At 34.2% G+C, this 14,483-nt stretch overlaps 1 protein-coding gene across 6 annotated transcripts in view; it reads right to left on the reverse strand.

Annotated features, from left to right (window-relative positions):
• Window positions 1–272: 272 nt before the first annotated feature.
• Window positions 273–14,483, reverse strand: part of LOC132131578 (nuclear factor 1 A-type) — a 150,023-nt gene continuing 135,812 nt past the window's right edge. For all 6 annotated transcript variants that reach the window (XM_059543636.1, XM_059543637.1, XM_059543639.1 and 3 more), the window contains one exon: window positions 273–4,157. In XM_059543636.1, the coding sequence (XP_059399619.1) occupies window positions 4,143–4,157 (15 nt within the window). In that variant the 3' untranslated portion in view covers window positions 273–4,142. The remainder of the gene's footprint in view (window positions 4,158–14,483) is intronic.

The raw sequence follows: 14,483 nt of genomic DNA on the forward strand, positions 1-14,483 counted from the left end.
TTTTTTGAGTAATTGTATTTAAACATAGTACATAGTAAATCTATGTAATTGTATGTCTTTTCAGTATTTTAAACCACCATCAGGCGATATTTGTGTGAGTTATGTGACATGAGGGCCTCGCTTTTACATGAAATGTAGAATCAAGTGAGGAATGGCTTTATCGACGGCCCATCGTGACTGACCTTCCCATCATTTAATGTTGCTCGAGTGTCTTTGTGTGCTGGTGGGCGGTGGAAGAAAGATGAAGAAGTTGAAAAGAAAAAAGAATCATGTTGCATATCAAGCGGTTTATTTTCCTGCATGGAATGGTGAACACAAAAAGATGCCTAGATGCATTTATAATAGGGGCATCCTTTGGCTGTCTATGTCATTGTCTTCTGCCTAAAACTAATTTTAAAATGCATAAAAACGTTCTCTTCTTACCAACATCCTCAGAATATCTAGATTTAGCTTCATCAACACTGATGCAACAAATAACCTTCAAAACATACAGCATACTTGTAACATCCATTTACAATGGGGTTTTCACCTCAACATCCTACACTTTTCAAGTATAGGATTACTTCTATACCATCGAAAGAAGAAATAAGTCCTTAAATACATACAAAAAGGAAAGCAAAAAGCAACAAAAAGAAAGAAAAACAGGAAACAGGAAGTTTTCAACTTAAATCCAGTTCCCCAGAGGACAAACAAAACCAGTTCTATATTTGTGGCCTTAATACAAACAATCAGAAAATTCACAACGCTAGTTTTTCCTCATTTAATCAATGTTACAAAAGTCCTGCATTATAAAATAGGGCAGCTTTAAAATCAGTGTAATTAATAAAACTATACAATATACAAACATCAAATCTCCCATACTCGGGTGTGTCCGCCCTAACTCTCGTATCTAATCCATTCAGTTTGTTCGCTTCTCCTGCATCTTCTCCAATGCTGTACCAAAAAACTTAATTACACACACAACACGAGAACAAAACAGACTGCCCAAACTATTGCTTAAAAACTATTTTTCTCTTTTTTTCTTTCTTTAAAAAGGGTGCAATTTTGTCATTATTTTACACACACAGCCAATCTCGCTGATTAGATGCCAGGCTGCTCTAAACAAGGTCTCTGTGACAAAAAAATATCCGTGCAATCATGTTTCCCTTCGCACTTTTAAGTCCTGGAAGCTTTATCTTCTGTATTTTTTTCTAAATTATCACAATTTTCATTTTTTTATATTTAGTGCAGACAATTAAGAAAGTAATGCCCAACTCATTTCTAAAGGGTAGGCAAGAACAATGACAAAAATAAAAATAATAAAAACACACACACACACAAGTGTAACTACTAAACCATCACATCATATGTCTGGGAAATTCGTCCCCATAATTTTTTTTTCTTATATGATATATGCAATAGAAAATAAACAGGTAAACAATTAATATAACATGGAACTTTGTCAAAATGTACAAAAACTGGGCATATTTTTTGTCCTGGACGTGTTCGCTTTTGCGTGTTTATGATTGAAAGGAAGTTTCCTTGTTTTTAAGGCTTGATTATGACCGAAAAACACAAAATATACGGAAACACTGATGACTGGTTGCGTGAAACCCAAGTGAGGCTGATCAATGGCGTTTTTTCGTGTCATGTGCATGAGAAACACACTGACGTTCAGCCACTTGACCTGTCAAGTGCTCACTTTGGTCGTAAAAAAATGAAAGTGAAGAAAAAAAAAAATCTACATGAGTGCAAGCAAGTATTGCATATTAATCTCATTATTATCATTATTCGTCTCTGGGAACAGAAAAAAAGGAAGACTGAAAAGAAAAAGTAGTCGTCATTTAGAAATTGCAGCAACATCCATAAATATCAATCTACTACTGATAAATCAGAGAAAAAGGGCTTGATGACATAAAAACCTTCATATTATACTTTTTCTGAAGTGAAGTGTAAACCATGGGATTTTCGAAGCAATGGATAACTGAAAGTGGCGATATGTAGTTAAATGGAGAGCAACACTGTGTATTATCAATTAACACTAATTTCACACTCTCCAAATTGACTACATGTGGAAGGTGTGGTAAAAAAAGTCTCCACATTGCAGCTTGTGCAATAACTCAGAACTAGACCATCGCTCAAGGCACATCGATGTGGAATTGTTCGTGCAGTTTGAAAGGGGCGATGACGTGTGTACATATGAAAATGATTGTTCTGACGGGAATAAAGGAGGAAGGGAGACTTTATAGAAATGACGACAAGCTAAGAAGAGTCAGAGAGATGTTTAGCTGGTTGATTGTGAGAACAGCAGTAAAAATACCCTTTTGTTTGACCAAACAAATACTTGATCGGCAAGTGCCCGATGTTGGGATTACAATATTTTTCACACTACTTTAACTCTACGTAATCTATGTTAAAATTTGTCACTAACACTAGAACATGCAGATTATTTTCTTTAATTTAAAAAAAAAACTTTACTGAGCTTTGTTCGACGGTGGATGAGACTGTAAGTGTATATATTTATATATATCTATATATGTTTCGTACAGGAAACAAACAAAAAATGAAACTCAAAAAAAAAGCAACAAAAATTGCATGCGAGAGAAGCTGGATGCATTTTTTGATCTTCACATTTTTGCACGACACTTTCATAAGTGTCTACAAGGAAGTTAGTTCAGTATTTCGCCTTTCATGTTCAAACAAACTTAAACAGTCAATATTTACTTTCATGATTTCGCAAATGACTATTTTTCTTACAGTATGTATTTCAGTATGTGCTCGGTTAAATCAAAATAACTGCTGTAGCATTTTGAAAACTAAATTGATTGTTTAAACGTTGAAATTTCTTAAAGGGATATTTGTTCTACAATGCTAACAAAAGATGAACAAACAAACACATAAAAAACAACAACAGAAAAATCAATTACAGCTCCCCTTATTTCTCACAAGGCTATTTGTTCTAATTTTCTCTTTATGTGTTTTTTTTCTTTTTTGTACCCCGATATTTTAGAGTCCTGGAGGTGTGAATGGACTAGGAAGAAATATATATATATATATATATATATATATATACATATATATATTTATATATATATACTTTTCAACAATCGCTTTAACGATCTAGCTTACAAAGATATTTAACAATCCAACATCTACCCAACAAAATTGCACTTTCCTCAATTCAGTATTCACTGTTAACCTTTTCTTGAAGTTTATGGAAGATTGAACATTTACTAGGCCCTTGGCCTGCGACAGACCTTCCGCTGGGGTTTAGTAGAATCGCAATATTTTTTGTACGAAAAACACAAAATATGAACATGCCTCCAAGTGGGGAGATCTCCCGTTAGCATACCGTAAAATGACCTGATTTCAAACATCACCGTTCATGACTTCATCGCTTGCCCCCAAATGACACAAAACAACTGAAAAAAATTGGGTTCGGTTAAGTCCTTGACAGTTCTTGATCTGAGATGGTATTGATGGTGGTGATGATGATAGTGTAAGGGGAGGAAATGGTCCTGGCCAGAAGACGCAATAGAGATTTTAGCTGGTGGCATATCTGATCCAAGCGAAACCTCCAACATTCACCGATAAGGAAACCGGATTGATCCGTCAAAACACGAGTGATTGAAAGGCAGAGCTCCGACCTCCAGGTGGTTGTGGGTTTGCGACCCTTGGCCATAGACTGTGTTGGAAACGCCTTAGAATTCAGTTTAAGACCACAGGCACAAATGCGGGAAGCTCTTTGATTGCGTCATGTTATGTTTTCCTCATCTATCTGTGAGGGTGAACCAAAAAAAACAAACAAACAAAAAAAAACGTGCACATTTCCGAAAAAACAAAGCTCTTCATTTTTTTTCCGAGCTCCACCCTCAGAAGAGCTGGACAGCTACTATATATGAATATAGGCATGTAAACCATACATATGGAAGAATACATATGGACTATATAGATATATAGTAAGTGGGTGTAAGCGCATTGATTCGGTTCCTCTTGTTCCAGGGCTTGGCGGGGTTCTGCTGGAGCCATGCTGTGGGTCTGTACTGGGGCAGCAAGTGGCTTCTCTCTGTTCAGACTGGTGTACATGTTTGCGGGTCGTACTCAGGGGAGACAGAGGGGGTGGTCGTGTGACCTCGGGAGCGTCCGGTCCGTGTCGGGAGTCTTTAGCCCAGGTACCACTGCAACGAGACAGAGAGGAACAGATCGGTGAGGTTTGGTGTGCAACTTCAATGATTTCAACGAACAATAAGTATCATCAGCAGTGTGTGAACTATATGACAACTTTCAAGTCTTAAGCTGGTTAATTTAGTTCATTTTGGGCATCAATCAGATTTTTAAAAATCATTATAAATTCAAATTTTACTACACTACTATTAAAAAGTTTGGTGTCAGCTTTTTTTTTTTTTTTTAAGAAATTAAATTTTTTCAGCAAGGATGCATAAAATTTACAAAGAACAAAACAGTTCTATTTCAAATAAATGCTTATTTTTTTTTTTTTAAGAATCCTATAAATGTAGGCTATCAATTTCCACAAAACTATGAAGCGGCACAACTGTTTTCATCATTGATAATAAAAAAAATTTCTTCAGCAGCAGATCTGCAAAGTAGAATGATTTCTGAAGGATCATGTGACACTGACGACTCAAGTAATGACGCTGATAAATTTATAATATATTAATTGCATTTTAATATTTATGCATTTTATTATATATTTCATTGTATAATTTTCTCATTTGTATTTATTAAAGTTCATTTGTGATATAATTGCAATATGTAAAGCTATAATAATCTTACTTTTTACCTTAATTAACATGTTCCTGATGTTATTGTGCAAGATTCATCAGTGCATGTTAATTAAAAAATATCTGTTTTATCATCAAAATGTATTTTCAACCCGTCCTCTCCAACCACCTGCCACAAAAAAAAACACTTTCTTGATTCAATCAATTCTAAAGGATAAAATCATGTCTTGTGCTGCATTTCTTTTCTAGCTAAATATAAACATTCAAAAAAAAGTGACTGCAGTTTCATGTCAATTTAGAACCCCAATTCTTTTGTTTTTACCTTCTTTGTTAGGTTTAAGTCTTGGTATAACCCCCAGACCTGTAATTCATTCAGTATCTGTATGATAATGGCAAAAAGAAAAGCGTAAACTGCTTGTTGTTTTCTTAACGCATCACTTATGTATCAGTGTGGTGAGGTCTTAAGACGGTGCTTGACTCTGTGAAGGCTCAGCTCAACAACATTGTCTCTTTTCCTGTTCCTGTCCATCTGTTCCTCGTCTCTGAATGCCTTTGCAGCGCTTTCCGCCACACGGAGCGCACGGCTGTCTGTGCACCCCTGTAATCCTTCAGTGAAATGGGCTTATTGATTGCTGTGCTCCATTGTTCACGTTTCCAGCAAGTGAGCAAGTGTCGTTCGGTTCTCGCCTACTTTTTCACTCCGTTCTCCCCTCCCCTTTCCAACTTCCCTCCTCCCACCAAGTTCAAGTTCATCCTGGTGTTACATCATGTCTGGTTGCCAGGGACAACCAGACAGTCATATACGTGACTATCATTAGCAAGGCCCTTATCCCTCTTTCTTTCTCTCCCTGTCTGATCCCTCTTTCCCTGTTCTCTTTCTGGCTGGTGTTCTGTCCGAGTGATGCGATGCGATCCACCCAGTCCCGTCCCGTCCAGCCCCTGCTGCAAATACACACGCTATTGATTCACAGTGTTCAGGGATTCGCTCGCTCCTCCCACTGCTCAGCTCATCATGCGTGCATGCTGTCCACCAATCAGCAGCCATGATTAATTAAGCCCAGAGTTTTCAGCCAATCAGAATAAAGCGCTGAAGGACTGCCTTCTAATTACAAAACAAGCCTGCACACCAAGTCACAATTTATGACTTTCTGTCATTATTGCACGCTTTGTATAACTAATTGCAAACTGTTATTCAGTTAAGATCGGTTTCCTGCCAGACCGTGTGTATAATACATTATTGCACTATAGATTGACAGTACATAAAGTGCATATTTTGTTATATAAAAAAGTTATTTATAAAGATATATGTAAATTTAACTTAATCATTTGGATTTTCAATGTTTTAATGTGTTTTACATGCACATTTATATTTGTGATACAATAACTTATAATATATACATATGACACCAAAAGTATGTCAGTATTATTTATTTCAAATAATTACATGAATTGTTTTATATTTTAATGTATTATATAAACACTTCATAAAAAGTGCAATTTATCTTTTTCTTATATCACCCATACAATATGATGCCTTACAGTACAGATATATTTGAATACTATTAAATTGTTTTAAATAATTATATGCATTTTGAATATTTTCATAATGCATTATATTCACATAACTTCACAACTTGTTTAGGCCTATGAGATTTGTGATTGAATATTATATACCATACATCCAAAGACACTATATAAAATCTATAAAGAAATTGTAATATATTCAAAAGACAAAGATATTGCAATGTCTCATAATTGTTTATAATCATAATTATGCTCTCGTAAATAATTGTTACTGCATTAATGTATTATACGTGTGTGTGTGTGTGTGTGTGTACATATATTACATATTATTTCTTAGCAAATATGATTAATAATGTGTATTATTAATGAATGCATAAATAGTTCATTACATATACTGTCTAGGCTTCACAAAAGGCTAATTTGGTAAATGATATAATGGAGTTAAGAAGAATGAAATGGTTGGTGAGATTGAGTGGCTTCTATCAGGTTGGAAATGTCCTAGACATCGGAGTGGAAGGCTGTAGCTTACGGCTCGTTTAAATTCTATTGCTCGCCGCAAGTGCAGCGGAGAAACTGGAAGGTTAGTTTTTAATCAATAGAAGTTGCTGACTCTGGACTTCTGCGCTCCGGTGCAGTGCAGCTTCCTTGTGTCTTTGTCTATAGCCTCGACCGCTTTGAAACTCTCCCTCCCTCCATCCCTCTCCTGTCCTAAGAAGACTTTAGGAGATGGCGTTTTGTGCTCAGAGAGCAGGAGCGTGTTGGGTTCTCTCCGATACTCCCCGTAACTTTGTGGACAGTAGGCTTATGTTACAGCACAGAGGCTGAGCTGACAGCTATGATTTAGTCTGCAGATACGCAGCACGCAGGAGCACAGAGGGGAACCAGACAGACAGACAATAAAACGTTTGAAATTACAACCTGTCATTCTTGCATTTGCAACACGGGCGACCTTTCAGAACCAGAACAAATGCAGCTAAATAAAGAAAAAACAATCTTGTATAAATCAATTAGAAACTATATTTTGACACATTCTGTGGAATATCAGAGGTGTTTGCTAGAGATCAGCTAATAATCATTTTTCATGATCGACTTATATAATACGGATTATTTTACTGTATAACCAACCAATAACCAATGTGCAAAAACAAATTAATGAATGCTTGATTTCTGACACAATACACAAAGCTAAACAAGACTCCTACAATAAAAGTACAAATTCTAAATATGATCAATAATTAATAATTAACAGTAAAAATAATAAATGAATGCATTAAAATAGGTATTTAATAATACTACAACAAACATACATTGTGAATATTATCAATATTGTAATAGTAAAAAAATAATTTAATAAAAGTATAAATAATATTTATATAATTATTATTATTTAATAAAATTATTAATTATAAATACTAAAAAACAATATAAATTAAACAACAGACTATAACAAACATTAACTATGAATATTATTATTACTATTATTATTAAGTAGTAGTAGTAATAATAATATAAACAACTTGAATAATTTATGTAAACACATTAAAATATTTAAACAGTAAACTACAATACAAATGAATCATGATGATAATGATGATTATTATTATTATCTTTATATTTTATTATTAATAACAACAATATTAATAATTTACAAGTAGAAAACATGAAATATTTAAACAAATCAATAAAATGCACTGTGAATATAATAATAAATCAGTAAAATCTTTAAATCATTCAGAAAAATGTAAGCAAACACATGAAAATATTAAATTATTTTAACAATAAACAAGTATTATCAATAATAATGATGATTCTTGCCCTAGCAAGCAGTACTAATGAAACTTTTCACTGGCTCTCAGCTCCAAAAAGTCCTCAAAAGTCCTCTGTGGTGAAGAGGAACGCTGTGCCAGAGGAATTAAAGTCTTTTTATACACATCTGTATCAGTTTTATAGACTCTTAACTAATGAATGATGTTAAGATTTAATTAGGGGTGACAGAACCTAGATCGGTGTTAAACCGTACCTGGAGTAAAACATCAAGTGTAACTATTTTTATATTTTATGAATATTTCAGAATTTTACTTTTTTTAAATATACATTTTTATAATATTTATTTATAATTTAATAATAACAAAAACAATAATTTATATATTAAATATTTAATATGTTATGTATTCCATATATTTAATATATAATGCTTTTTTGCATTTTAAAATATTTGTATTAAATCATTTATATATATATATATATATATATATATATATATATATATATATATATATATAGGGTGGTCATACATGCCATTTTTACAGAACACGTCTTGGCCAGGATTTCTATATTTGGCTTAGTTTTTTTCTTTTTTCATACTTGCTGAAGGTAATGATCGAAAAGTATCTTGACCAATCACGTCCAAGCATTGTACATAATCGACCAATCGTGGCACGTGAGAAGGTTGGATCTACAGAGAATGGTCAAAGCGATGCAAATGCATGCACAGATTAGATGTGTTCGTTGGTTCATTTGACTTGAAGCGGCACTGCGCAGATCGATCTGTGTTCAACGTCAACGTATCGTGAGAGCGATTCGAAAGCATAAGGAGCGTCTGCTCTCTATAGCTCTCACAGATGTCTTATATTACATATTATAAGTAAATATTATTATTAAATTGTAAACTTTCACTGTTACTTAAATACATATTATTATTATTATAAATATTTATATTGTTGTAAATATTAAATTGTAATTTTAATTAGACATCTGTTTGGTTTGCACACACATGTATAAAATAAAAATATAACACATAAAATATGTGTATACTGTTTATAATTTTGTAAAGAATAAATAAATAAAATGTACTAATTTAAAAATATAAAACAATTAAAATGAATAAACATTATACGTATAAATTGTAAATTATTGTGTTAGAAATAACTGCAGTTTTGCTATATATGTATAAATATATATATATATATATGTGTGTGTATTTTTACCATATATATGTATGTGTATACATATATATATATATATATATATATATATATATATATATATGCACAAAATTATATATATGTCTATAATTTGAAAGAATACAGTAAGTGTCAGTATAGAGAGATGGATAGATAAGACTATTGAGTGACTTTTTTAATCACTGAAGCAATCGGTCCTAACATGCTTATTCGCTAAAATGAATCGTAGCTCTCGGCGTGAGTGGGCTTGGTTTTTAAAAGACGTAGGTCAGCGTTTGTAATTGATGGATAGATAGCTATAGTCTACCCATCAATAGCTTTAGTGTCCTGTTTGAAAGCCTTCAAGGTGAAAGCTGTATTAATGTAGTGAAAGGAGAGGGGCGGAGGGGAAGGAACCTCATGCAAATAACACACACCAAACACACATTGCAGCACATCTGCTAGAGCGATACAAGGTAAGACACGCAGAAATAGACTTCAGAGAGAGGAAAAGGAAGGAGAAAGGAAATGAAATGCAACGGTAATGGTTAATAGACTGAGAGACAGATTGAAACTCAGTTAAAGGGATAAGTTACCCAAAATAAAAATGCTGATTTATTCAATCTCATGCCATTCCAAACCTGTACAAAAGTCAGTTTTTAACACTACAATGAACAATGAATGGGGACTGAAGTGTGCACACTTCACAAAGGAACTATAAAAGTATCATTAAAGTGATCCATGTGACTCATGTGATATATTTAAAAATATATGAATTCATTCATGAGAAAAGTACAGTACGAATGAATGGATAATTCTTTTAAAAAAGATATTTAGAGTGAATCAGTTGATTCAATTCACAAAACTAGTCTGAATAATTTGTAAAGTGGATCATTTTAGTGAATCGGTTGGTGCAGTTCATAAACTAGTTTGAATGATTTGTTAACAGATTGTTTGTTTGAATTCGATCTCTTCACTGAATCAGCTGATACAGTTCATAGAACTAAATGATTTCAAAAACAAACAGCTGATAATATACACATACATATTCATCTAATACCTATAGGGAAGAATAACAATATTTTTGGTAAATATTTAATTTTAATAATAAAAATGTTCTCAAAACTGGTCTGAATGACTTGTGAACAAACCAATTTTTTGAAACTGATCTTTTTTTATTGAATCAGTTGATTCAGTTGACTAAACTAGTAAATGATTCGTTCATGAATTGGACTCACCAGCTCACTTGAGTGGAAGAGTATCAGTGAATAACAACCTGATTTTTTTCACAAACGTATCGTGAATCTTCAGAAAACTTGGAACACAGCAGACGAGTCGCATCGACCACTTTTACGAAAGCCTCAATCCTCATTCATCCACATGGAACTAGCACATTCTTCAAAATATCTCTTTTAAATCATACAAGTTTGCAACGACATGCCAGAATTTTTCCAGTTAAAACCAAGTGGGAGTTAAACAAGTTAGGGCGATTGCATAGAGGAATGAGAAATGCGAGAAAGTCATGTGGTAGAGATTAAAGAAGAACGATCCGAAGAGATAGAAGAGAAATGGGGGGCTGGGAATCTTGGTCTGGTCCTTTAACTGGCAGTCAATGGCAGGAGTAATCTCATCAGGACGGAGGAGTGCTGAGTCAGCAGCAGCACTAAAGTGCCTGAGGATGAGAATCATCTCAGAGGAATTCAGCCTCATGTAATGCAAACCAGCCCGGGCCTGGAGAGCAGTGCTTATAAAAGCCATCTCAAACCCAAACTGCCCAGCCACGTATTACAGCTCCCTGTGGGACCCCGCAGACATTTACTACATTATTTATTTACATTTTGCCATCAGATGCTACGGAGGAAAAAGAAAACGGAGTGCGACAGTCCATTAGATGACCCCAAACAAACAGCTCACACCTGAGGGGGATATAAACATATTCATTTTGTTTATTATTAGAGCGGCAGCGGTGGAGGAGTGGCGGTGTTCGCAGGTGTGAGGGAAACGGTTGCTCTTCTTATCCTCGTTTCAGATTAGTGGAAGTGTGTATGTGCTCTGACAGAAACAGCAGCCTGTGATTTTCTGGGGTGTGACAAGGAGCATAGAGCTGAAATCAATCTTGGGTAATTAATTTGTGTGTCCCTTAGTCTGGCGCGCTGCCCTCTTCTGGCTTTGGGAGGAAACGCACGTGGGTGAAAATGAGTTTAAACAACACTATTAAGGAGACATCACCTTCCCTGCAGGCTTTTGGGGTTTCTTTGTCTCTGGAATGAACATTTATTATGAATTAGAGTAATAATCGTTAGGCGTGTTTTGTGGGGACGTCTCCGCAGATGCTTAACTATGGCAAATTGACGTGGAGGACAAGAGTCAATTACTGATGTTATCTCTCCCGCATGCTAACGTTTATAGAAAGCGAATAAAAGCCAAGGATCCCGTCGTTCTCATCTCGGCATCTATGGGGCCGATTTACTGCCTGCGCGTGTGTGTGTGTGTATGTGTCACATTGCTGTGCCTATCTGTGCTCCCCATCACACTCAGTTCCTCCCAGCATGTTCTGATTAAAAATGCTGTTTATGAATCATTGCTTTATCTGCTCTGCTTCGGGACCGGGGTCAGGCTACAGTACTTAAATGCTGCACAATTAAATGCAGATTATGGGCCTGGGCATGTGTGTTTGCAATTTTTGTGTGCTTTATGGATTGATTGATTGATTTTGGTTTTTGTCAAGCATGCAAGCAGATCAGGGTTCTAATATATATATATATATTAGATTTTTCTATATATATATATATATATATATATATATATATATATATATATATTTATATATAATTTTAGAAAATGTATATAATATTATATATTACATAAAAACATTTATCATTTTTATTACTACAATATTTTTATATTAATAAAAAATTAATCTAGTTATTTTTATAAGAAATGTAATATTTACACATAATACCTTTAATGTGTATGTAAATATGATATAACAAAATTATTTGTTATTTTTATTTTAAAAAGTCAAATTTTTATAATATGAATTTATTTAATATTATAAAAATATTTATGTTGTATACAATGTCATAATGCATATACAATTTGTACACAATTATATATTGTACATAATGTGTAATGATTTATAATGTATTTAATATAAAAACATACATACATATATATATATATATATATATATATATATATATATATATATATATTCCATCTAACTGTCTATTTAAGATTTATAAAAAAGTGTGTGTGTGTGTGTCTGTGTGTGTGTGTGTATATATGTGTGTGTCTCTTAAAATGCACCATTAAGAACGACTAAAATGAACAACTTTTTTTTTTAGATGCATAGAATGCAATGCATATATCAAAAATAAACATTTAATTATTACCCATTGTTTCTCTGTCTGTACTTGTACTGTGAACAATGACAATGAATTTGACAGATGAATTAAGTTCATTTAAGTGCCATTCAGTTGGGGTTTTAAATAAAAAAAATTCTGAGATGCACATTAAACATTAAACACATAAAACATTGTTTTGGTATGCCAGCCCTATCTTGCAATGGACACACGCCACAACGTTCTCTTTACGTTTGCCCGGGCCCTCAAATCAAAACACTGCTGACTCCTTGCAGTATGCCATTTAGGACACAGCGCTTGTGTCTCCTCCCGCTTTGTGGGTGACGTAAACGCATTGAGTCACATTGAAAAAATCATTGCAAAAGACCCTGACGTGAGATTTAAAATAAATTAAAAGATGCTTTTAGTAATCTTTTTTTGTAATCGAGTTTCTCGAGGAATCGCTTCAGCCCTAATATATATATATATATATATATATATATATATACACATACACACACACATATCTGTCTATATTTATATATATACTTTTTTTTTGTTTTTGTGAAGTTGCCTTATAAATCTATTTGGCAAAAAAATGGCCCTTCAGTATGAACAGGCACAACGCTTCTGCTCCCGAACCTGCGTCTGTATATCTCTGCATGTGGTGCCAACCTCTCCATCTGAGAGGGCGAGTGCCAACAGCTCCCATGACAGCAAACCCCTGAGGGCGCTGCCACCCTCCCACCACCCTGCTCTTTCATTCCCATCCCCTCCTCCCGTGGCAGACCCCTCCATTATACTGTCCCGTCTCTCACTCTCTGCCTGGTTACCATGGCTAGGCCACTAGGAATGTTTACAGTTAGGGTCACATCATTCTCGTCTGCTCGTCACTTTCGCACTCTATTGTACCCCACCCCCAAAACACGCTGGCCACCGCGGGTAACTTTTGTCCTGTCCACCCCAGGGTGGTCCGCACCAGCTTATGAGGCCAATGAAATGGTGCGACCGGACCCTGCCGTGGGGTCACAGGCTCGTCAATATGGCCAGTCTGAAACTCATACAGTGCTTTAATATAAACTCACAGTCCAATCACTGTCTGGCTAGACAGAGCCTCAAAGAGTTCACTGACACAGTGGGTGACGGCACTCGGGAGACGTCTCTCGCAGCTGATCTAGAGTTTCGCTGCCCTCGCTTCTATACAAAAATAAATAGCTCATGAAAATCCTCATAGTTATTTAAAAACCAAGGTTATGGCCTAAACTTCAACTTCAGACATGTATTAATGATAAATGATAAAGGTGCTTTTTAAACAAGTATTGTATGATGAATTTAGCAAACAAGCACAGTGTTTTGCATTGCACCTGCTTGCAACAATTAAGGTGTTTGAAAGGCTGATTATTTGTTAATTTTCACATGAGCATAGTTTTAAGATGTTAAAACGAATCGGCCTGAACATCAAATGGAAGAACAAACAAACAGAACAAAAGAAAACTGAAACAAAAGTGACTGTTTAAGAGTGTTACAAACTAAAATATTTTCATTAACATAACTAAAAATCAAAACTCAAGTTTACAAAACAACAAACAAACCTAAAATGCAACTTTGTTTTAGAGTGTTAGGGAATAAAACAAAACCAAATATGAATTAAATAAGAAATTATAATAATGTGTGCGTGTCTGTGTGTGTCTGTATACAATAAATATTATTTAATATAAATTTAATACTGATATCATTTCATATCAATAATAAAAAAAATTATGTGCTTTTACCCCAAAATATATAGAGATTTATTAATACATTTTATTATATGATACAGTACAGCAATTTATGACCTTTAAAAAATATTTTGTACCGAAATAAACAAAACAACAACAACAAAAAGTTTACAAAACAACAAAAACTGATGTGCAATTATGTGTTCTGGACTACAAAATGAAAACAAAAAACTA

The sequence above is a fragment of the Carassius carassius genome, chromosome 48 (genome assembly GCF_963082965.1).
Source record: "Carassius carassius chromosome 48, fCarCar2.1, whole genome shotgun sequence".
NCBI classification, from domain to species: domain Eukaryota; kingdom Metazoa; phylum Chordata; class Actinopteri; order Cypriniformes; family Cyprinidae; genus Carassius; species Carassius carassius.